The 23,447-nt window shown below is 41.1% G+C and overlaps 1 protein-coding gene across 1 annotated transcript in view; it reads right to left on the bottom strand.

Annotated features, from left to right (window-relative positions):
* Positions 1–23,447, bottom strand: part of ADGRV1 (adhesion G protein-coupled receptor V1) — a 568,898-nt gene that overhangs the window by 533,686 nt on the left and 11,765 nt on the right. Inside the window, exons 7-15 of the mRNA XM_062211963.1 lie at positions 20,006–20,568; positions 18,753–19,023; positions 18,101–18,430; positions 12,632–12,805; positions 9,779–10,002; positions 4,168–4,294; positions 3,882–4,067; positions 3,016–3,196; positions 1,565–1,728 (exon numbers count right to left, since the gene is read on the bottom strand). Coding sequence (XP_062067947.1) covers positions 1,565–1,728; positions 3,016–3,196; positions 3,882–4,067; positions 4,168–4,294; positions 9,779–10,002; positions 12,632–12,805; positions 18,101–18,430; positions 18,753–19,023; positions 20,006–20,568 — 2,220 coding nt within the window. The remainder of the gene's footprint in view (positions 1–1,564; positions 1,729–3,015; positions 3,197–3,881; positions 4,068–4,167; positions 4,295–9,778; positions 10,003–12,631; positions 12,806–18,100; positions 18,431–18,752; positions 19,024–20,005; positions 20,569–23,447) is intronic.

Genomic DNA, 23,447 nt, shown 5'->3' on the forward strand with positions numbered 1-23,447 from the left:
CTAATAATAAAATGTAATGGAAATACAATCTGCCTTAAACAGCCCAGAAACAGCAAAATCACAGAGCTCATATCATTTCTATGAGAAAATAGCAAACGTGTTTGTTGGAAGACTAGAACAGGAAAGTAGCGGAGTTTATCACGGTCCCTAACTCTCAAAAGCTTCCTACACCCTCCACTGAACTTCTAGCCCAGTGAGTCATAAAGACCTCACTCGTGTCCTGTCAGAGGAGAGCCCAAATAAATCCCCACGTAAGCCGGTCCTCTCCTCACCCTGAATCAGGGAAGCACTGAGATTTTGCCTCAAGGGGTTGAGGACAGGCTCTGCAGCTCCCCCTCAGTCGTCACTCCCTTTCTCCTTTTACCATCACTAAGAAAACCCTCCAGTGGGAGCCTGGATCTCGTGGTCCCATGGACATACCCATGTCCACAGAGGTCACACTGCAAGCCAAGGGCTTCACTCCCGAACACTCTGGACTCTGGGCAGGACCATGTCACTGACCACACCGAGTCCTGAGAGTTAACCACGCCTGTGTGGGAACCCCAGCAAATAGCGCCTTCTTGGCTTTTACTCAGGCATCGCTCTGCCGAGTTCTTTATGACGCTTGCATCGAAGAGGTGGGGTCTTCAAAAGTTCATGGACAATGTGTATTCTCAAAAAGTTACATGATTTCAAAATCTTTCATCCAAATAAACTTACTTTTAATGCATTTCTCTACAAACTTTTTAAAGTTCCTCTGTATATTTTTAATACGTATTTCATAAATACAACTTTAGGATCATAGAAATTCTTCCCACTGTACCTGCCCTCCCACCTACATTCCCACCCCTCTTTGTCCTCCCTTTCCTATTCCTTTTTTTTTTTTTTTTTTTTTTTTTTTTGACAGAGTGGATAGTGAGAGAGAGAGAGAAAGGTCTTCCTTTTTGCCATTGGTTCACCCTCCAATGGCCGCCGCGGCTGGCACATCTCGCTGATCCGAAGCCAGGAGCCAGGCGCTTCTCCTGGTCTCCCATGCAGGTGCAGGGCCCAAGGACTTGGGCCATCTTCCACTGCCTTCCCGGACCATAGCAGAGAGCTGGCCTGGAAGAGGGGCAACCGGGATAGAATCCGGCGCCCCAACCGGGACTCGAACCCAGTGTGCCGGTGCCGCAAGGCGGAGGATTAGCCTGTTAAGCCATGGCGCCGGCCCCTGTCTTATTTTTTTTTAACTAAGATCTATTTTAAATCAACTTTATAGACAGGAGATTTACTATTCTAGGTAACGAGTTGAACACTTTAAGTAAAAAAACTGTTCCTCTACAGTCCAGACAAGGGCTGCTCAAAGTCATTGCATCTCAAAGTTAATTTCATTTTTTCAGCATTCATTTTTTCTGAGAAACTTAATTATCTTTGAAGAAAAACCCAAGATTGATACATCTTTTGAGAGCACTTAAACATAACTATAACTTATGAGACATAAGAATATCCTCCACTTAATACACTGAAACGAAATGTTTCCTTTTGTTTAATAGAAAATTACTGAGTAGCTACAAGCAATACAGAAGGTCATATATGCCCCTCATACCTCATCTGGAAGAGAGTAAACACTGATGTTTTTTGAGAATTCCTGATCTCCAAAGAAAACGGTCCCTTGCAGTGGAGAGACATCTTGTGTGAAGTCTGGACTAACAGCCCACAGCACGCTAACATTCCCAAAGTTGCCTCCATTTCTCATTATGCCATAAACAGCTACAAAATACAAACATGTACAATACATATGAATAAAGACTAAACAGCCTTCAAGCAGTTAAAGAAATTGCTCAAACAAGTAAAAATAACCTCTTTTTTAATAAAGCTAACTGCTTAGCACAGCCTCCGAAGTAGACACAAATATAAATTAACCCATTTCTCCTTCCATAGGTATTTTATTTATGTTCAGTTTATTTGAAAGGCAGAGAGGCAGAGATCTTTCACCTGTAGATTCACTCTCCCAAGTTACCACAACAGACAAGTGCTGGGCCAAGCCAAAGCTATGAGCCAGGAGCACAATCTGGGTCCCCCATATGGGAGGATAGGAACCAAAGTACGTAAGCCATTGCTTGCTGCCTCCCAGAGTGTACACATTAGCAGGAGGCTGGAATTGGAACAGCATCAGGACTCAAACCCTGGCACTCATATATAGGACGTGAGAGTCCCAAGCTGTGTCGTAAGCACTGTGCCCAATGCCCACCCCATAGTCTGAGATTTTACAAGTCACAGAGGATAGGAAACAGGATGGTGATTCGCTAGGTACAACATCATTGCAGGCATCTCCTAAAGGCACCTGGGAGAAGCTTGACTTGCACACACAAGAGGGACTTCTACCCATTGGATGCTGCTCCAAATACACAATAGTTCTCATTTCCTGCTAGTGTAACAGGTCCCTACCAATAAGTCTCAGTTTAAGTTCTTGCTATTTGACTTGACCCATCCCCAAGTGTTGGAATTGCACTGCATCCGATTAGTGGAAATCAAAAGGTAAGTGAAGCCATCAGCATCATCACAATACTGCCCAAGAAATAAAAATGGCAACCCTATGCATGATTTTTAAAAAGACCCATCTCTTTGGGGCCAGTGCTGTGGCACAGCAGGTAAACCAGCATCCTATATAGGCACCAGCATCCTATATAGGCACCAGTCATATCCCAGTTGCTCCACTTCTAATCCAGCTCCCTGTCATGGCCTGGGGAAAAAAACAGTGGATGGCCCAAGTACATGGGCCCCTGCCCCACGTGGAAGACCAGGATGAAGCTCCTCACTTTACACCAGCCCAGCCTTGGCCATTGCAGCCATTTGGGGAGTGGACTAGCAGATGGAAGATCTGTCTCTCTTAACTCTGCCTATCAAATAAATAAATCTTTAAATAAGACGCACCCCTGCACTACATATAATTTCTAATGCAGAACAGAAAACGGAAAATAGTTACTAGAGAAATAGACTAGAAAAATAATTACACAACTTTTAAGGAAATAGAATATAAAAAAGCAAGCACATTACCACTATAGACACTGTCTTCTTTGCTCTCACTTATTGTGACAATTGGACCATCAGAAACAAACTCTATAATCCCATGAGGGTCATCATTTTCCAGAATCGTAATGTTGACAACAGTAGCACTTCCCAGCTTGCTCTCCCGATCACCGTGACTGCTGAGGACCACCCAATAGTGTTCATCCAACTGCAATGAACATGAGTAATAAGCAAAAGACAAAGTGCACATTTTCACAGCAAACACAAATGCTATGGACACAAGCATGTTAATACACATAACCAATTCTTCAGAAACAGATTACCCAGAGAAAAGCAACTTTTAACATTCTCTCAATTAAGAGAGATACTGGATATAAATACACATGTCCAAAAATATAAGGGTTAAAAACAATGATACTATTCTGCAATAGTAAACAGATTGGACCTCATCACTGATGATAGTCATTTAAGCTAACAGACAGGAATAAAATAAGATCAACTTACAAGCTACATATGCATTAGTGGATGAACGCTGTCAAACTCTCTGGGTCTACAATATGAAACTTCTATTTCCTTGTAAACTGCAATTTTACAGCAAACCTTGATTTCAAAACTATATTACTGAATATTCAGCCAATGTAGATCACATAAAATAAGGCTTAACTCAACGTTAAAAGCAGCTGAACACTGGCCAGAAACAGAATGACTGTTTGGGATCCTTTGTGTAGCACAAAAATCACAGCATCGTCATTAGTGTTTTTCTCTTTCCTCTCAAAGATAAGTGCTTCTCACCCTTTCTTCACTCCCTTCTCTATGTCCAATTCCTGATGTTCAAAGTCTATCCATCCTATACCAACCTTCCGCGAAGCACAGGTTAAAATGAAACCGCATACCTCTGGCATCCCATCCAGTCTCGTCAGCAAGGTGATGACCACCTCCCGCTCCCCAGGTTCAAACTCCAGAACTCCTGTGTTCCCGTAGAACTCGCTGCTGTCTCTCGGCTCCACGTGGTAGCGCAGGAACTGCTTCACCAGGGCGCCCCTGGACCGCACGATGCGGAGCTCCACAGAGTCCCCTTCCTTAAAAAACAAAACACCCACCCCCAGAGGTTCAGATCCTTCCAGCTCCAGCTTCTGAAGCTGTGAGTACACGCTGCACAGAGGATTCTTTCTTACTCACTTTAACAACGTAGGGTCCTCGGGAAGCAGGAGAGAACTCGAACACTCCCCCGGGATCATCATTTTCCAAAACGATTAGGTCACGGCTCGTATATCCTGATTTCAGCACTTGACTCTCCACGTTAATCCTAGAGAAAGAGGGAAAACAGGCACTATTTTCCCCCGAGTCTTATTCTGAATTTTTCAAGATTCTAAGGCTCACTCCAGATAATGAGAAAGGCGGCAATCAGCTAGAGCCTTGAGTGAATGTAGGGTATTAAAAAGTTTTACTTACAACAGTTATGGAGGAACTTACATAATGAATTCATTTTTTTTGTTTGTTTGAGCAAAGCCAAACACTGCATATGTTCCCTAAGAACTCAACCACCTGAGTTGTCAGGGTTTATAGAAACTATCAAAATGGACAGATTTCACTCCAGCTGTAGAAACATGAGACATGTAGTGGAAAACAAACAAAATGATCCATAATGAAGAAGGAGATGGGAGAGGGAGTGAGAGTAGGATGGGAGTGGGATGCGGGTCATGGGGGAAAGAACCACTGTATTCCTAAAGTTGTATCTATGTAAAAATGCAAAAATTAAATTAAAAAGTTACCTGTATCCCTTTATTAAAGCAGTATGTAAATAAGAATTTGAAAAATAATAATTTAATTTATGCTTATATTAGCATTAAGTTGATGGTGAGTAATGAGATGATGTTTCAAATTCTGACTGCATAAGAAAATTGTGTAGAAATATAAAAATTATCTACTAAAACAATGTGGAATATTTTTGCATATCTGTTGTTAATTATTAATTTGAACTATATGGAATTATATTTACAAGCCACCTTCAATGATTGAATATTAAATTATGTCTTTCCTAGCAAAAAAAAAAAAAGAAAATAAACACGATTGTTTTAGCTTCACATAACTGAAATTCTTTAAAAATTTCATTAGATAGGCTTATACTAACTGAACAAGGATACACAAATGTGGGATAACTATGTGGAAAAGGCACTTTTTTTCTAAATAAACAATTATTCAGTTTCAGGAACACTTTATGGCTTTCAAATTCTCTCTATTAAACTCAATTTTAACCAAGTGTATTTTCTCATTTTGTGTGGAATAAAATGAAGGACACATGAGGGAAAAAAGGGGGGGCAGGGAATAGAAGGGATTTGAGATGCAGGACATGTTATAATAATTCCTATATACATCTCAAAAGAACGTTCAATTTTTTTATTCTGGTTTTATGCTCAGCATGTAATTAGAATGATCAAAGGAGCTGCGTGGCTCAGGGCATTTAAGAGCCAGAAGGCTCCTAGGAATTCTCACTCCCTCACAAAGCTCTGAGCCCTTCCAAATGTCACTCCCTTTCGAACTAGCAAAGCAGTCTACATAAAACCTCAAAACCACAAGGAAGCCACAATTAGTGTGCAGAAGTACAATGGAGGGGCAGCTCTCCTCCTGTGTAACAGAATCTGTGTAACAGACCAAGGACCTAGCCTGTTGATGCCACAGAACAGGCAGTCCCAACAACAGCACAGCTCTTTATTACACTGTTAAAGCAGTCTCATGATTTTGACAGAAATTTTGCCCATATTTCATTTACATCAATGTCTTTATTAACTAAAATATCCCATGTGCACATAAGTTGACAAGAAAACTAGATGAGAATGCAATATAAAAGTCCATCCTGAGCTTTGAAAAAATTTCTTGTACTTTCTTAGAATCTGTTATCCTTATGTAAAATAGTTTCTGAAAAGTTCTGTGTACAACACTGAGATGTAACCAACAAACTGCTTAAATGCACTCAAAACCAATGGAAGAATTAAAATAATTGACAGCTAAGAGGCTTAATAAAAATGTTGGAGGCTGGCACTCTGGCACAGCAGGTCAAGCCACTACGTGCAGTGCCAGCATCCATGTCAGAGCACCAGCTTGAGTCCCAGCTGTTTTACTTCTGATCCAGCTCCCTGCTGATGCACCTGGGAAAGCAGAAGTTGGCCAAGTCCTTGGGCCTCAGCTACCTACAAGGGAGATCCAGTTAGAGTTCCCGGCATCTGGCTTCAGCCTGGCTTAGCCCTGGCTGTTGTGGCCACTTAGAGGGCAAACCAGCACATGCAAGATTTTCTCTCTGCCTTTCAAACGAATAAATCTTTCAAAAAACTAAAACAAATGAAAGATGTTGAGTAAGAATTCCACAATACTTGTTTTCGAGGTCATGTTAAATTATTAAAAAAAAATTTCAGATCTTTAAAACATATTATGCTAACTCTTTAACTTTCAAAAAAATTTTTATATATTTAAAAGGCTAAGAGAGAAAGATTTTCAATCTCATGGTTAACTCTCTAACTGCCTACAACATCAAGGACAAGCAAGAAGCTGGAAACTCAAGTCTCCCATATAGGTAGCAAGGACCCAAGCATTTGAGCCATCACCTGCTGCCTCTAGGATGATTAGAGGAAATGTGATCAGAAGTGGAGCAGGTAGGTTTCTAAACAGCGCTGATAGGACATATGGGATGCAATTATCCCACAAGTTGGCTTAAACACCCGTCCTTCATTGTCTAATTTTTTATCAAACATTTTACATGCATTCATAATTTAAAACTCTTAGGCTCAAAAATAACTATCAGCACTCCCCCCATAAGAAAGTGAACCTTCACACCAAACATGCACAGGCAGGTGGAAAAGCACAATCTCTCCAGATCCAAGATCATGCACAATGGCAGCCTAGTCCCAAACCAGCCACTTGCAAAGCAAAATGCCCCATCACCAAAAATCAAGATCTCGTTTTGTACACTTACCCAAAGTACACGACAAACCTTTCAGTTTCTACCCTGTCAATACAGAAAGAATTGTGGGGTGGGGGAAAGGCTATGGGGGCAGCACCTGCCAACATCTCGTGTTAACAGGGCTGGAAATCGAGACTGGCAGGGAGAAAACAAAGCTCACAAAAGTATTGGGGTTTTTTGTTTTGTTTTTGTTTTTTTGTGCCAAGAGTAGGAACAAACACTTTATGGGAACTCTGAACACTGCATCCTTTGCTACAAAGGCTACCAAGGCCCCCACTTCTGCATGATGATCCTGTGGCCAGCTTCGTTCGAGCCAGGCTTTTCCCCGCCTCCTCCAAGGCATCGTGCCTGCCAAGCACCACACACTCCCCAACCACAGCAGCTGAGCAAATTCCATTCAGCCCTGCTTATAATCACTTGGTGGTTTTAATTAGGTTTTAAAAAAGTGAAAACCTCTACTCTCAGATCTCAAGCCAGTTGCTCTTTTAAGTCAGGAAAAATCATAACTCTGCAGAGAAATCTTATCATTCATGGTCTGCATAGAAATATACTTAAGAAACCATAAGGCATCATTATATCTTTTCGCTAAGACAAATGTCACTTACATCCAAACACTTCTCAAATCCACAGTTTTCATCTTCAAATAGCCTTGAAAGCACATGTCAAGTTGTACAGTCCCTAAGCTTCACTTTTAATGTCAAATACACCACTTATAAACATGGGGTTGTATATATAAAACTTTTCTGAAATAAACTGGCATACTGAAAGTGTTTGATTTTGGGAAAACGCAGTAATAGAATATTTTAACTAGTATAGGATTGAAAGAACCAAAACTGGGCATCAGGACAACTTTTTTTTGAAATGCAGAGAATTTGAATTTGACATTAAGTGAAAACTACATAGCATCACAGTAAGCGCTTATTACTTTTTGTGCAATATTGCTTTGTGACACATAACCATACTTATTAGCGTTCATTCTTTCACTTAAATTTGTTTGGCATTTGAGGACAATTTTGGTATGCAATCTCAAGTCAGAAAAACTATTCTCACATTTACTTAACAAAACCAGTCTTGGAATCTTCAGATGTGATGTCCTCACATTCTTGTTCATGCAAGAAAGATATTTTATAAAAGTTTTTATTACTTCAGTCCTGAAAACCATAGCATGAACTGTCCTGAATACATCTGAATTTCAGTATTTCTAAACATGAATTGTGCAACATCAGATGTGATGTCCTCACATTCTTGTTCATGTAGTTGAGCAGATAAGCATATACACTAGTTGCTAATTGAATTAAAACATTTCAATGCATATTTGAACTAACTTGCTCTATGGGAAAAGAACCAACAATCCCTGAAATTTTGTACGTGATAATATGTTCTTTGTTGTGCAATATTTTTACCAATAGGAGAGATGGAGGGGGGGGACAAGATTTTAGAATTATATTTCATGTCAAATGTTTACATAATATTTTCCAATCACTATCTTTAAAGCCCAAAGTCAACATGAATTTGCAGAGTTTAAATCACTCATGAAATATTCAGCTCAAGCAAAAAGTATACAACAAAGTGTCTGTGGATTGCTACAGCTTTGGCTTAGTATCATTGCTAGTTTTGTTCTCTAAAACTATCCATGGATTCAATAGATACTCAAACCTAAAGAACCAAAAGGCATATGTGAAAAAGTATTTTTTCCAGTTTACATGTAACTTGGATTTTTTTTTCAGATGAAACACCTTTCCTTAAGACTCAACCTAAGAGTAAATCGATAAATAATTCAGATCGTGTGTGTGTGTGTATGTATGTGTTTTATACTTACTGTTTGCCTTTTGCATTTTGTGTTGTTATTGGCTTTGTTTGCTGCTGTTTTACTTTTTACATATGAAAGGAAATGAACATATGGTGATTCAGAAAGCAAACAAAATGAACAATGGAAAATCTGTTCTCTATATTCTATTTTTTCTCATAAAAATAAAAAACTGTGCATTAGACTTTTAGTATTCTTAGACAAAATATTTACAAAGTAAAACCTATAAGGGCCAATAGTAAAATAGAGAGAAAGATTTTATATAAAAGTTTTTATTACTTCAGTCCTGAAAATCATAGTATGAACTGTCCTGAGTACTCTGAATTTTAGTATTTCTAAACATGAATTGTGCAAAGATTTCAAACCACAGTAATTTCTCTAATCTATGTCTACTTTAATATAAAGAAACCCATAGACATTAAGCTTGGTCTTGATCTTTAAAAACTGTTAATATCAATTAAACACAATAGTTATTCATTTTTAGAAAAAGATTCTGATTTAAAAAAAACTTTATACTATGAAATTATCAGTCTCCTAAAGTACCAACTGAGAAATGTCAAGTTTTACTGCTAAAGTGCCCCTTAAATCTGTAATTTTTGATTTTCTGGAAAATTATTTATATAATGTTTGAATTCGAAGCTATAAAGGGAATTTCATTATACAAAAGTTAATGCTTTGTTTGCTCCCTCCAAAAAGCTCTTATCTGTTCCCTGTTGAGAAGAAAGCCAGCAGAACTCCTTCCTTCCTTAACCTCTCAGACTTGCGGTTGTCTAATTTTTTAATATAGCAACACACTGGCTGTGCTTCAGGTTTATCCGACATATAGTGCTTCTTCCTTCCCAGGGAATCACAGGGTCCAAGTTCACTGAAAAACAACATTCCCGGTCTAACCAGAGCCACTAACACCTAAGAGTTTGCAGGCCATCCTAACACTCATTTTTTTAAACCTTGTAAAAGCAACCATCAGGATTGTTTAGGAGAACTGAAACATGGAAATGTTACTAAACATAAATTAAATGCGTCATTACCTGTCAAGTGAAAGTGCTACAGTTTCATTCATTTCTGGTATGTCATCACCTTTGACAGTAATGTTGATTGTTGTGTCACTTTGGCCAGATAAAAACAAAACAGAGCCACTAAGGGGACCTATATCATCTTCAGTCACCGCTTTTGAATTAAAGCCGGAAGGCTTCAAACTCCAGTACACAGTAGCCTGGCCATCCGTTCCATCCCGATGTAAGGGAATGCACACCTTATGAAAGGAAACAGAACAATTTCTGCTAACTCATGTGTACACAGGTTCTACAAACTTGGCAGCTAATGCATGTACGGATGAGTACTACTTGATGAATGTTTTCTACCGAGGGAAGTCAATTACTAAATGACATAAAATACAATTGAGCAAGCCTCTTTAAACATGACAATGTTAAAACGACTTTTTTCCGTTTCCTAATCAAATTTTTCCACAAAATTACTCCCACTCAAAACTGTTTAACTTGATATTTGTCGTAACATTTTAAAAGCCAACAAATCATAAAAACATAGAACAATCTTTCTGATAAATACATTGCCACCAGAAGTTTCTGATTTTATATCACACTGTAAGCTAAAGTTAGCTTCTGTGATTAAAACTAGATGTGATACTGCTTCTTGGCCTTTTGGCTAAGATCAACTATAGTAAAATTAGATGTTATATAAAATACATTCTATAGTCAGAGGTGGCAAAGATGATATTTTCCCCCAAAATAATCCAGTACAATCAATACTCCTGTCACAAATCTGCATTACACTGTGCAAGTTACTGAGCCTCTCCAATCGGTTTCCTCATCTGAAATAAAGTGAGTGATCCCCCTATTTTCCAAGTTTGTGGTGAGCATAGCAGAGGACTTAAACAAAGCACCTGGCAGAGTGCCCATCCCTCATAACAGCTAAGTAAGAAAACTGAAGAATTCTGAGAATTCTATTCAGTAGTTTTGCTCAATTGCTAAACCCTCGGTATGTAACAAAACAATCACCATAGATCACGAAGTTGTTTCCAAGTGCTGGGGCTGATGTCATGGCAAAGCAGGTTAAGCTACCACCTGCAACACCAGCATCCCATATGGGTGCAGGTTCATGTCTGGCTGCTGCATTTCAGATCCAGTTTACTGGTAATGGCATGGGAAAAGCAGCAGATGATGGCCCAAGTATGTGGGCGACCCAGATGAAGCTCCTGGGTTTGGTCTGGCCCAGCAGCGGCCATTGCAGCCATCTGGGGAGTGAACCAGCAGATGGCAGATCACTCTTATCCCTCCTCCTCTGTAACTCTTTCAAGGTAAGTAAATCTTTTTTTTTTTTAAAGATAGCTATGCTATTCTTTCTTAAAAGAGATATCTTTTTTAGCCCTTTAGCAAATTTGGAAAAAATAATTTTTTCTAGTTAAAGATATTTGGGGCCGGCGCCGCGGCTCACTAGGCTAATCCTCCGCCTTGCGGCACCGGCACACCGGGTTCTAGTCCCGGTTGGGGCACCAGATCCTGTCCCGGTTGCCCCTCTTCCAGGCCAGCTCTCTGCTGTGGCCAGGGAGTGCAGTGGAGGATGGCCCAAGTCCTTGGGCCCTGCACCCCATGGGAGACCAGGAGAAGCACCTGGCTCCTGCCATCGGATCGGCGCGGTGCACCGGCCGCAGCGCGCCTACCGCGGCGGCCATTGGAGGGTGAACCAACGGCAAAGGAAGACCTTTCTCTCTGTCTCTCTCACTGTCCACATTGCCTGTGGGGAAAAAAAAAAAGATATTTGGACCACTCATCATTCTCTACTTTGGTTAGCAATGGTCCAGAATCCAAGACAATTGAGAAAACAGATTCTGAGTAGAGTCGAAAATATAAAGGAGCCCTGGTCCCTAAATCATCAGAGGTTGTGTGTATTCCTCCAGCTGCTATGGGCCTAAGAGAATGAAGAGCAACTCCTACCCTGACTGCTGGTTCCCAAGGGATGAAGAACATAGGTTGGAGGACCCCAAACTTCCCCTACAAGCTTACTTCCATTATGGAAAAAACATGAGATGGTCAATGTGTAACTTTCTAAGATAATCAATAAAGGTGGTCCACTCTTAAACTGATTTTCAGTTTTTAGGAGGAAACAGAACATTTAAGGAATCTGAAAAAATCAAAACCATCATGAGAAACAAAGCTTCACATATGGAACCTGATATGCAAACAAAGGAAGCTCTTGTCACCACACTCTGCCCTGAGGCTTTGAAAAAAATTGCCATCATGCCTGGTCTAAAAGCCAACCGCACTTAAATCCAAGTTTGAGGGACTGGGAGAGGCGCTTGGAGATAGACTATGGCTGGAAGGAATGGTGAATCTAAGGCCAGAGCTATGGTGAGATAGATAGGAGATGGGGAAAAATTCAGCCAGCGTGAGAAGGGGGCGATAACCACACCTGTGAATGCCTCACACCCCCCTGTGAAGGCAAAGATCACGTACATACATTCCTAAGATTCAGTGTGATGCAGCATTCTACAACTTTACCCCCATCATCATGTCCAGCATCAAGCACAGGACCCCAGGGAGCCACCTCAGTCCCAACCCAGGGCAAGAACACTGATCAGACAGCCCGTGTGATACCTCTTGGACATTGACAAGGTTATGTTCATCTATTACTGGGTGAAATGTCATAGCACTATAAATAGTCACATCAAAACACACCGTTGAAAATCAATGCTAATCTTATTCTATCAAATATGGCAATAAAAATGGGTGAAAAAATCACACACTCATCAATGGTGAATATTTCATGATCTGTTGGCTCTATATGTGAAGCCTATAAAAAGAATACGGTCTTTGAAGTTCACCCCAGATTCATTAGGCACCATCAGTCAGAAAGAGCCCACTTACCACTTCAGCAGAATCTTCTGGTTCATGCAGAATGATTGGAAGATTGCTCATAAAGCCTATTTCTCCATTTGCAATGGCCGGAGTGACCAGTAGAGAAATGTTTCGGATTTCCCCAAATCTAGGACTTACGGGTGGAATTGGGGGAATGACATTCACCAACCCCAGGGTTTCCAACTGCAACAAATAAACAACAGGAATTGATAGAATGGAAAAATATAAACACACACACACACACACACACACCACTAACTTTGTTAAGCCTTATCAGGATGGGTTAACAAAGAGAAGTCATCAATAACTAAGAAATTTCTTCATTCCCAGGCCATTTCAGTCTCCCACAGTGGCTCCTCAAACTCCTACTCCTCACTCATTATCTCCCGAAGGTCTTCCTAACTGTCGTAGAATTCCATGCTGTGTTCCACACACCCTCACCACTGCCTCTGCCATCTGACACTCCTCCCAGTTCATATCCAGTCCCTTTGATGTTAAAGCCAAACACAAGCATCAGAGATGTCCATATCTTTTTGCTCTCTTCGCTGACCACACATCAACCACTCCCCTCCCTTCTCTGTCAAACAAAACTTCAGAAGACCATTTAGCATCCCATGATAACCAAGTCTTCATTTTTAAAGAAATCCAATCTATGTGTAGCAAGTAATAATCCTGTAATTAAAACAACTACTAGGGTAACTTCTCTTTCAGCTACAGGAGAGAATGTCCTCTCTCCATCTCACAACTCCAAAATGTAGCCACTGTTAATAATCAGCTAAATTTCCTACCTCTTCCATCAAGTTCTCATGATTCTAAGTCTTTCTGAACTCTTACTGCTACCTTCATTAAATTAGAGCTTAATTAGAAATTTCACATTCATCATTTTGTGTATCCCAGATCCTGCTTCTCAATGGGCCTGTAGAATTGTTGTGGGTATGTTGCTCCTCCTCAGCATTTTCCCAGTATGACACAGAGCCTAAGTGTAGTCACTGTGTGCTTTTTTTTAATCCATCCTTCCAACACGAGCTGAGCTCATAGGAGACTCGATATATCATGAACTTCAATGTTAAATATCCTAACTGTTCAAAATTCAACTTCTCAATGCACATGGTGTTCACTCGAGGAATGTGTGAATAGATAATTGTTACAGGACTGCAAAATCACAGGGATTTTAAGTTAAAATGCACGCTTCTATTATATATGTAAAGGCTTGGTCATGTTGAAATCATCCCACCAAGTAACCAGCATGGAGACTGACTTGCGATTTGATTTTCCACAAGTACAGAGGATTGGGATTGATCTCCTGTATTCTTCCATTGTTGAGATAAACAATGTCCCTTTCTAAGGGAAAAGGTAAAAGCCTTTATAAAATGTCATATTCTGCTTTGAAGATCATATACAAGATGTGAAAATTCCATACTTGGTAGAAGAAAAATGAAATTATACTGATTCATTTTAGCAAGGATGGGTATAGACTAAACCAAGAATGCAAAACATGTGATTACGTCTACTATTTTTGGAAAGTAAATATATGAAAAAAATACATAGTGAAAGCCACATAACTGCTGTTCTTGTACTGCAAAGAACTACTTATATATGTGTATACGTAGACGTGTTATCTTACAAAATGGCACAAATAAACATACAGTAAAACCTAACTATTGCAGTCATAGATACAGCTAAAACTCCTATAAGATAATGGTCCCACAAGAACATTGTGCCAAATGACACAGCAGCCATCTCAGTGTGTATAGGCACACTCCATAGTGCTCATACAATGATCAAGTCTCCTACTAACACATCTCTTAGAATGCATCTCCATCACTAGGAACCCATGACTGCACCTGCCTAGTATGTAAGGGAAGACATTGTTTGCAGGCAAAAATGTTTCTAAAATACATTGGTCATGAATGCACAGTCTTACTCCCATTTTCAAAGAGCCAAACCGATAACACTGCCTAAAACAAAGGAAAAAAGTATTTTTAAAGCTTTCTGAAAAGAAATGAAGCAAATCACATTTTACTTTTATCAAAAAAGCTAAAGAATTAAGTCTAAATGCGGCAATTCTGAGAAATATAAAGATACAGAGGTTATGAAATGAAGTGATCACAAAAGAAATGCTAATTTTACATTAGCGTGGCTTCTGTCCTCCTCTGTAAGCCATTTTGGTCTGGGTTTCTGAAGCATCTGCTCAATCAAACCGTTCCATTCATTCACAAAGAACTGCTCTGTGCTTTCAGATAGTTCACAACCGGGACAGCACATTAGTAACCCTCGGCTCCCGACGGCCACATCTCAGACTAAGGCATCTAGCCGAGCGGGCTACTACAGAAGGAGGAGTTCAAGTCTCACAGCCTTCTTTCTTCAGTTGCATTCAACTTTCCATGCAGACTCGGATGCCTGCTATTCTTTGGCTGCTCATCCATTATGTACCAAACTTCACAGCCTTCTGACTGCTATCAGCCCTCCAGAGCCTACAGCTGTTGTGAAACTCACAGAATTGTCAGTGACTAATAATGCCCTTTATTCCCCCAAACAAGCGTTAGATGAACTGTCTACACTGTGCAGCCTTTGCTTTTCAACTGAACTCAGTTTGGAATTCATGCTGCAAATTCTAACGCAGGATCAGCAAAACTCGCATCACATCCTTCAAGCTTTTTCTCATTTTTCAGGTGTCATCAAAAATAAATTGCCGTGTTCACATAGGATGAGGAAGTAAACGTAGCCAGGGTATTCTCTGACCTGCAAGGTCTTAGTAAGAATTTGCTTCAATATGAAGTCCCCATAACGACTTTGATCAAAGTATAGGATGTTTTCAAGAGATGGAAGTTCGATATAGGGACAAGCATTTGATATGGCAGTCAACACACCACTTGGGACACTTGCGTCCCTACTGGAGTGGCCAGGTTTGAATCTCAGCTCTGCTTCTCATTCAGCATCCTGTTACTGTGCACCCTTGGGAATCAGCGAGTGATAACTCAAATACTCCAGTCCCTACCACTCATGGGGGAGGCTTGTATGGAGTTCCCAGCTCTCGGCTTCAGTCTAGACCAACCACGGCTGTGTGGGCAATTGGACAATGAACCAGCAATAGGACATCTCTGGCTGGCTTTCTGTTTCTCTCATTCTGCCTTTCAAATAAATAAATTTAAATAAAATATAGAGTTTGCTGATATTAGCACAAATAAGGAGGTCCCTATCCAGTCAGAATTGGTTTTGAGGTGTCATAAGAACTGGAAAGTGAGGATGGAAACAGAAAAGTTGTCTCCAACTCCAGAACACGTCAGCATCATCAGCTCACAAACCCTTGTCACATCCCTGCAACTAGTCCAGGGTGCCAGGATGCCCAGGCCCATGAAACAAGCAAGTGCCAAGTCTTTGCTGCCTCGCACTTGTTTTAATAATTTGTTCTCATGAGTTGTAGCCTATGCAAGACTGTAAAGACAGAAGGAGCAACCGGATATGGAGATACTAGGAACAAAAAACTCTGGATTTTTTTTTTTTTTCCCGAAACAAGAATGTTCTGAATCTAGAGGACACTGACCATGTAGAAAGCAAATGAACGCAATGACACCGAAAACAAGACATCTCATTACGTTCTGGAACTCAACAAATTGTATCTCAACAGGCCCCTGAAAACTTGTGTTTGGGAAATGCTACACTCAGTACAAACTGGCAATAGCAGTATGCAATTCTCTATTAATGCAGTCACTTGTAAGCAGCAAACAAGCTATGACTTTTTTCTTAAGGAAGCCAGAGGGTTTACTTTTAAGATTGCTGAACACATCTCTAAGCGTATTCAGGTGGCAGCATTCTAGTTGGTTTCACTTCCTATACACTGGGGCCTAGAGCTGTGGGATTAGTCACTTGCACTGCTCCACTTCAGCAGCCATTGGCTGGACAGCCCACAAGCACTTTCTACAAGCCAAAACGACAAGAAATGGCCACGAAAACGAGTCATGCTCTGGACGCTCCAGCATACAGAATCAGAGAAATTCAAGGGACCCCCAGAAAACGGGTTATCCTCAGATGGATGCATCCTACTGAAATATCCCCACCAACAAAACAGAACAACCAGGGCAGGCCTATTACAAAGAGCTGTCCCCTACATACTAGTAAGTCACACACCCCACACGGGCTATTCACCAGGCCCGTTGGCCAAGAGTCCTCACGAGATGCATCAACAGCACAAGCATGAGCAGGGACTCGGCTGAAACAAAAGTTTCAGGTCAGAGTCCACCCAGCAAGTGCAGGGCAAGGCACGACAAATGCTGCCAGACTCAGAGCACCAAGAAGTTCCCAGAGCAGCACAGTTTCTCAGAGATAAAGTCACACCACACGAAAGGATTCCTTTCTCATTTCTGATCAGTAACTCGAAGCAGAAACAGCATACCTCCCAAGTTCTGAACAAACTGCTGTAACCTAGAAATTCCTACCAAACTATGAATGTGACTATGGAATTTCACATTTTCAGCTGCCGAAAGATTCAAAAAGCTTACCTTGTAAATATCCTTTGACCACATATATGGGGGAGATTTACTACAGTAAGACATAATTCAAGAAGGGTAAAACCAGGGATAGAGAAAACTCAAGAATCCTAGTTAAAGATCATCAATCACAGAATGAAATCCAAACATGAAAAACAAACTTCAATGTAGCAGGACTTAATGAACTTAATGGAATATTATATTTGGCATATTCTTCCGTGAATAAATGTATTGAGATACAGATTTTAACTGTCAGTCCACTAATATTACCTGGTTATATATTATATTTGTTTATATCACCAAAATTTGATCAGCACACTTAACTGTTTTCTAATTTTCAGAATAAACCAATATCAAATACAAGGAAACATAATCACAGCACCATAAGTAACAGTAGATATTTTAAATTCGGACATTAAAATAGTTTTTTCTTAGCGGAAGTGAAGACAAAGTTTAATGGTATGATATGAAGCCTTATTTCCTCTTAATTCAAAGTCCAGAGATTGTCTACAGTTAGTAAATATATTTGAGTATGTTATGTAGAAGTTATATACTTTTTTCACATCGCTTTTCTTACTTTTGAAATACTTCCCCTGCAATACCCATTGTGAAAAACATCTACTCTACAAATCCCATTCCTATGTCACATTTTCCCTAATCGATTCAAGAGGAAAGTTTATCTCTCTCCCCCACCTTTCCCTCAAGTTTGTAAAGGACTCATTACAACATGCATTCCAGTCTGACTTGCATGTCATGTCTAGTGGTCTAACATCACTTGGTTAAAAGAATTAACTTTAGTAGAACCCCTTGTCTTATTCATCATTATATACCTTCAGACCAGAGATAGTCTCTTTGGACTCCTTAAAAAGCTTTTAATAAATGATAAAATCCAAAATGTAAATGACAGCAAAATAACAATGCCAAAATAACTGTTAGTTCGCCATTTCGTGCAGCTTCACCACAACTGAGAATATTTTAACCATTCCAGTACCTGGACAAGGAAATGGGCCCCATTTTGAAGGAACGCATCATTTCTTATTGGTAATTTGGTAGCGATTTGGGTTTTTTGTTCTGGGAACAGGAGGCTGCTTCTCCTGGAGATATTTAAGATTCCTTCTTTTGCGCGAGAGGGGTCCAAGGCTCCAGCGGGGATGTAAAGAGCAGAATAAAGCATGCTCACATCTCCTGTCGTCCCTCCCAGTCTTGCAAAACTCAAGGATAAATGTCGTTCACCTGGGCTGCTTTCAATCTTCTGGTTCTCCATAGGAAAGAACGTTATGAGGCCATAGACATCATCGCTATCCTGAATGTAGAACAAAAGCTGCAGATACAGGAATAAAATATTAAAGCGCAGAACACTCACACTGAAGATGAACCACTATTTCCTGGGGTATTCCGATTTTATTCTTTATATATGTCTAAAAGTTATCGCTTTAAGATAAAAATGAATTAAACTGATATAAAAACACTTAATACATCATGGTTTGGCTTTTTTATGAGTAAAACTTATCTGCAGAAAAAACAGAAGCAACCATTACCATCCACATCAGTGTTCATCCTGTCATAACAGACTCCATTGGAATGACCCAGTTCTTTCTTTAATGGTACATAAATATTCACAAGGGCAAAGCAACAAGATCTACCTCAGCCGGTTCGCTCACTTCCGCGCCTCCTTGTATTGTATGAGGCAGGATTTGAAGCAGGTAAGCTTCTGCCTCTTCTGGAAGATCATCGTTGACGACTGTAAGAGGAACGGACGCCAACATCTGCCCTTGTACAAAATGGAGAACTCCAGAACTGGGGGTGATGTCGGCCGTCACCGGTGAGGGGTCACTGCTATTCCGTGTCAATGCCCACTTCACAGACACGTCGCCGTGGGTGCCACCGTTTCTAACCACTGTAATCTCTTCAAACCTAGAATTTATAGGAGAAATATGTATTGTCATAGAATTCACTATTTCCGGCCGGCGCCGTGGCTCAACAGGCTAATCCTCCGCCTTGCGGCACCGGCACACCAGGTTCTAGTCCCGGTCGGGGCACCGATCCTGTCCCGGTTGCCCCTCTTCCAGGCCAGCTCTCTGCTGTGGCCAGGGAGTGCAGTGGAGGATGGCCCAAGTGTTTGGGCTCTGCACCCCATGGGAGACCAGGATAAGCACCTGGCTCCTGCCATCGGAACAGCGCGGTGCGCCGGCTGCAGCGCGCTACCGCGGCGGCCATTGGAGGGTGAACCAACGGCAAAAGGAAGACCTTTCTCTCTGTCTCTCTCTCACTGTCCACTCTGCCTGTCAAAAAAAAAAAAAAAAGAATTCACTATTTCCCTTTGACAGCCTTCCTGAATGCTCACGACACCCCAGCAAAAGTAACATCTCACAAAGAACACGAAGTAGACATGTGCATGTGCCCCAGGAAATTCCTATACTATGAATCCATTTACTCCATCCAATCACACTTGATATAAGAAAACGGTGAATCATGGTAAGAAAATGACATTTCTTAGTCCATCATGCTCAACGCTGTCAAAATTGAATCATGAAAAAATCATTGAAACAATTGTTGTGGGGCAGGGGCACAGTGGCTTCATCTGCCAGCTATGATGCTGGCATTCAATAGGTACCCATTTGAGTCATGGTTGCTCCAGTTCTGTTCCAGCTCCCTGCTAATGTCCTGGACAAAGCAGTGAAAGATTGCCCAAGTGCTTGAGCCCTTGCTACTCATGTGGGGGACCTGGAAGAAGCTCCTCCCTTTGGTTTGGTCTGGCCCAGCCCTGGCCACTGGGACCATCTGGGGAGTGAACAAGTGGATGGAAGCTCTGTGTGTTTCCCCTCTCTCTGTAACTGATTTTCAGATAAGTCTTCTTTAAAAATAATTTTAGCAACAGGTTTAAAACGATTCATACCTTGGTGTATCTTCGTCAATAATGACAGGCCTTTCATACAAGTTACTGTTGAATGAGAGAACACCGTAGGGTTTGTCATTTGCCTTGATGGTGACTTGCACAACAGAAGGTCCTAACAGCACTGCATCTCCCTGTAAGGTATCCTTCAGTAACATAACGTGAAATGATTCTGCAATCTCCGGTATGGTGTCATCGACTATTTGGAATTTCAGGTGCGATTCATGAATAAAAGATGGGAAAACAACGGTTGTGTCTGGCTGCAGATCAATGAAGTCTAAATGCTGCTGGGCATGAGCTGTTGAATTCCCAGTTACGATCGTGTAACGGATGGAAACTTCATTGTCATCAGAGCCAATCAGGTTTCCACTGTTGTCCTTTCCACGAGCCACTGGGATGAGGAGAACCTGGTCTTCCTCAGGTACCAAATAAATGCTCTGAAGGAACCTCACAGGGCTATCATTTTTCTGAATGACGATCTCAACTGAATTCCTAGAGGTGTTGGTCTCAGCTCCTCCTTCCACACTCTTCAGTTGAATCAGAAACACTTCATCATTTTCTGGTACCTGTCAAAATAACACAAGCAGTGGCAAAACACCTGCGAAGAACCCAAAGTGTAAGAAACTAGTGTTTCTACACGATTCCATAGAAATAATATGGCAGGGACCAACAGGCATGCTAGAGTTCCATTTACTAAATTTTCCAGATTTGGGGGCTGGCACTGTGGCGTAGTAGGTTGATCCTCTACCCACTATTCCATATGGGCACTGGTTCATGTCCTGGCTGCTTCTCTTCCAATCCAGCTCTCTAAAGGCCTGGGAAAGCTGTAGAATTCCAGGCATTCCATATAGGCACCGGTTCATGTCCTGTCTTTCTCTTCCAATTCAGCTCTCTAAAGGCCTGGGAAAGCAGTATAATTGGCCCAAGTCCTAGAGCCCCTGCACCCATGTGGGAGATCCAGAAGAAACCCCCGGCTTCAGATCAGCCCAGCTCCAGCCACTGAGGCCATTTGAGGAGAGAACCAACAGATAGAAGACCTTTCTGTCTCTCCTTCTGTGACTCTCTCAAATTTAAAAATGTATTTCCAGACATAATAGCGTGTTGTAGAAAGAGGAAAAAAATATTAACAAAGAAAATGTATGGGCAGGTAATAAGGTATGAGGTCTTTCAACTTTGATCCATGTTTAGATAACTATAAAGATTACATAGTAAGATGGAAATAAATTTATTAGTTTTATCACTTAGGTCACAAGCATCAGTCACAGTGTAATAATATCTAAGAATCTGGCAAAGTATAATACACATCATGAAAACTGCTTACTTTCAAGCATGCGACTCACCCTTTTCCATAAATAGTCTCTAAGGAGTTAAACACATAAGTTACTTCATTTCCTGCAATATACATCCACCTCTTTGGAGAATGAGCTGTGGGAGTCACTGCTAGACAAAATTGTGACACTGATGAATAAAACTTTTGGTAACTACACAGAAATCCTTGGGTTAATCTCCATTTTGAGAGCCAGCATTGTGGCAGAGTGAGTTAAGCCACTTCTGATCCAGCTCCCTGCTAATGCGCCTGGGAAAACAGTGGAAGATGGCCCAAGTCCTATTCAAGTGGGAGACCTGGAAGAAGCGAAGCTTGTGGCTCCTGGTTTCAAACCGGCCTAGCTCCAGCTGTTGTGGCCATTTGGAGAGTGATCCAGCAAATCAAAGATCTGTCTCTCCATCTCTGTATCCCTGTAAAGTCTGCCTTTCAAATAAACCAATGTTTTTGAAAAAAAATCTTTATTTCAGCTTTTCATTTAATACAAATTGTTTTGTGAATGAAAAACACTTTTATTTCATCAGTAGTAATATAAATGGCAAAGCTACTTATTTCAAAAAAATGTTATGATTTGAGGTTTTCTATATTTGAGTGTATAATTAGTCATGTCCCCAAAACATAATTTTATAGTCTTCCTGGATCTCAAAGTAAAATGTTACGATTTGAGGTTTCTATATTTATGAGTGTATGATTAGTCATCTCCCCAAAACATAACTTTACAGTCTCCCTGGATCTCAAAGTTTTGTTGGCTTGCAGAGCCAGATGAACTGAGCAGACTTCTCAATGTTACCAAATGTTTCCATTTTTACCCCCAGAAGAGTATTTTTAAAAGTATATTTTAAACTGATACTTAAAGTCTATATACATTTATTGACTACCATTGATGTTTTGATGTATCCACATGCTATATAATGTTCAAATCCAGGAAACCTGATCATCGCCTCAAATCCATGTTATTTCCTGATGGTGAAAAATGCTCAAGATCCTCCCTTCTAGCCCCTTATTTTTAAAAACAGAATACAGTATCTGTCGTCTCCCTCCTGTGCACTGGAACACCAGGACTCCCTCACCCATCTTGCTGTAACACAGTATCTGCTCTTTTGCCGCCCTTTCCCCACCCCAGTCTCCCCAGCCCCTGGTAAACAGTATTCCACTTTCAACTTTTATTTATTTACTTATTTGACAGGCAGAGTGGACAGAGAGAGAGGGAGACAGAAAGAAAGGTCTTCCTTTGCCGTTGGTTCACCCTCCAATGGCTGCTGCGGGTGGTACGCTGCAGCCAGCACACCGCGGTGATCCGAAGCCAGGAACCAGGTGCTTCCTCCTGATCTCCCATGCTGGTGCAGGGTCCAAGCACTTGGGCCATCCTCCACTGCACTCCTGGGGCACAGCAGAGAGCTGGACTGGAAGAGGAGCAACCAGGACAGAATCCAGGGCCCCGACCGGGACTAGAACCCGGTGTGCCGGCGCCACAGGCAGAGAATTAGCCTATTGAGCTGTGGCACCGGCCACTCTATTTTCAACTTCTACACCGTCAACTCGTGAATAAGATAGTGTGATCATGAGGCCCTTTTTCTTTTCCTGATCCTTTGTTTTTTTATTTCTTCATTTTTAAAGCTTTTAGCATTAAATACTTGCACATTTTTATGGGGCATAGTATAATATTTCAACACATACATACAACATAAACCAAACCAGGCTATTAGACTTCCCATTTCTTTCCCTTTGTGTTTGAAGCCTGTCAGCTTTTCTAGAAAGGAAGAGTGACAGAGAAAGGAGAACAGAGAACACACTTTCACTCCCTGGGTCACTCGCTCAAGTGCCCCCTACAGCCAGGGACGGGCCAAGCCAATGCCAGGAGTCTGGAACTCCAAGGCTGCCAGGTGAGCAGCAGTAACCCAAGTACTTGGTCATTACCTACTGCCTTCCAGGGCACAAGTTAGCACAAAGCTGGCTCAGACAGGAGGCAGAACTTTCAGGCACCCCAATATGGAACCCAGACATCCTAAGCAGTACCTTAACCTGCTACACCACACCTGCCCCTTTCTTCCAGTTCTTTATGTGGTACCTCAAACATAACTGTGCACCAATCACTTCCCTGTGAACTGTGGAACACCAGAG

This window comes from Lepus europaeus, chromosome 15, assembly GCF_033115175.1.
Source record: "Lepus europaeus isolate LE1 chromosome 15, mLepTim1.pri, whole genome shotgun sequence".
Classification (NCBI taxonomy): Eukaryota; Metazoa; Chordata; class Mammalia; order Lagomorpha; family Leporidae; genus Lepus; species Lepus europaeus.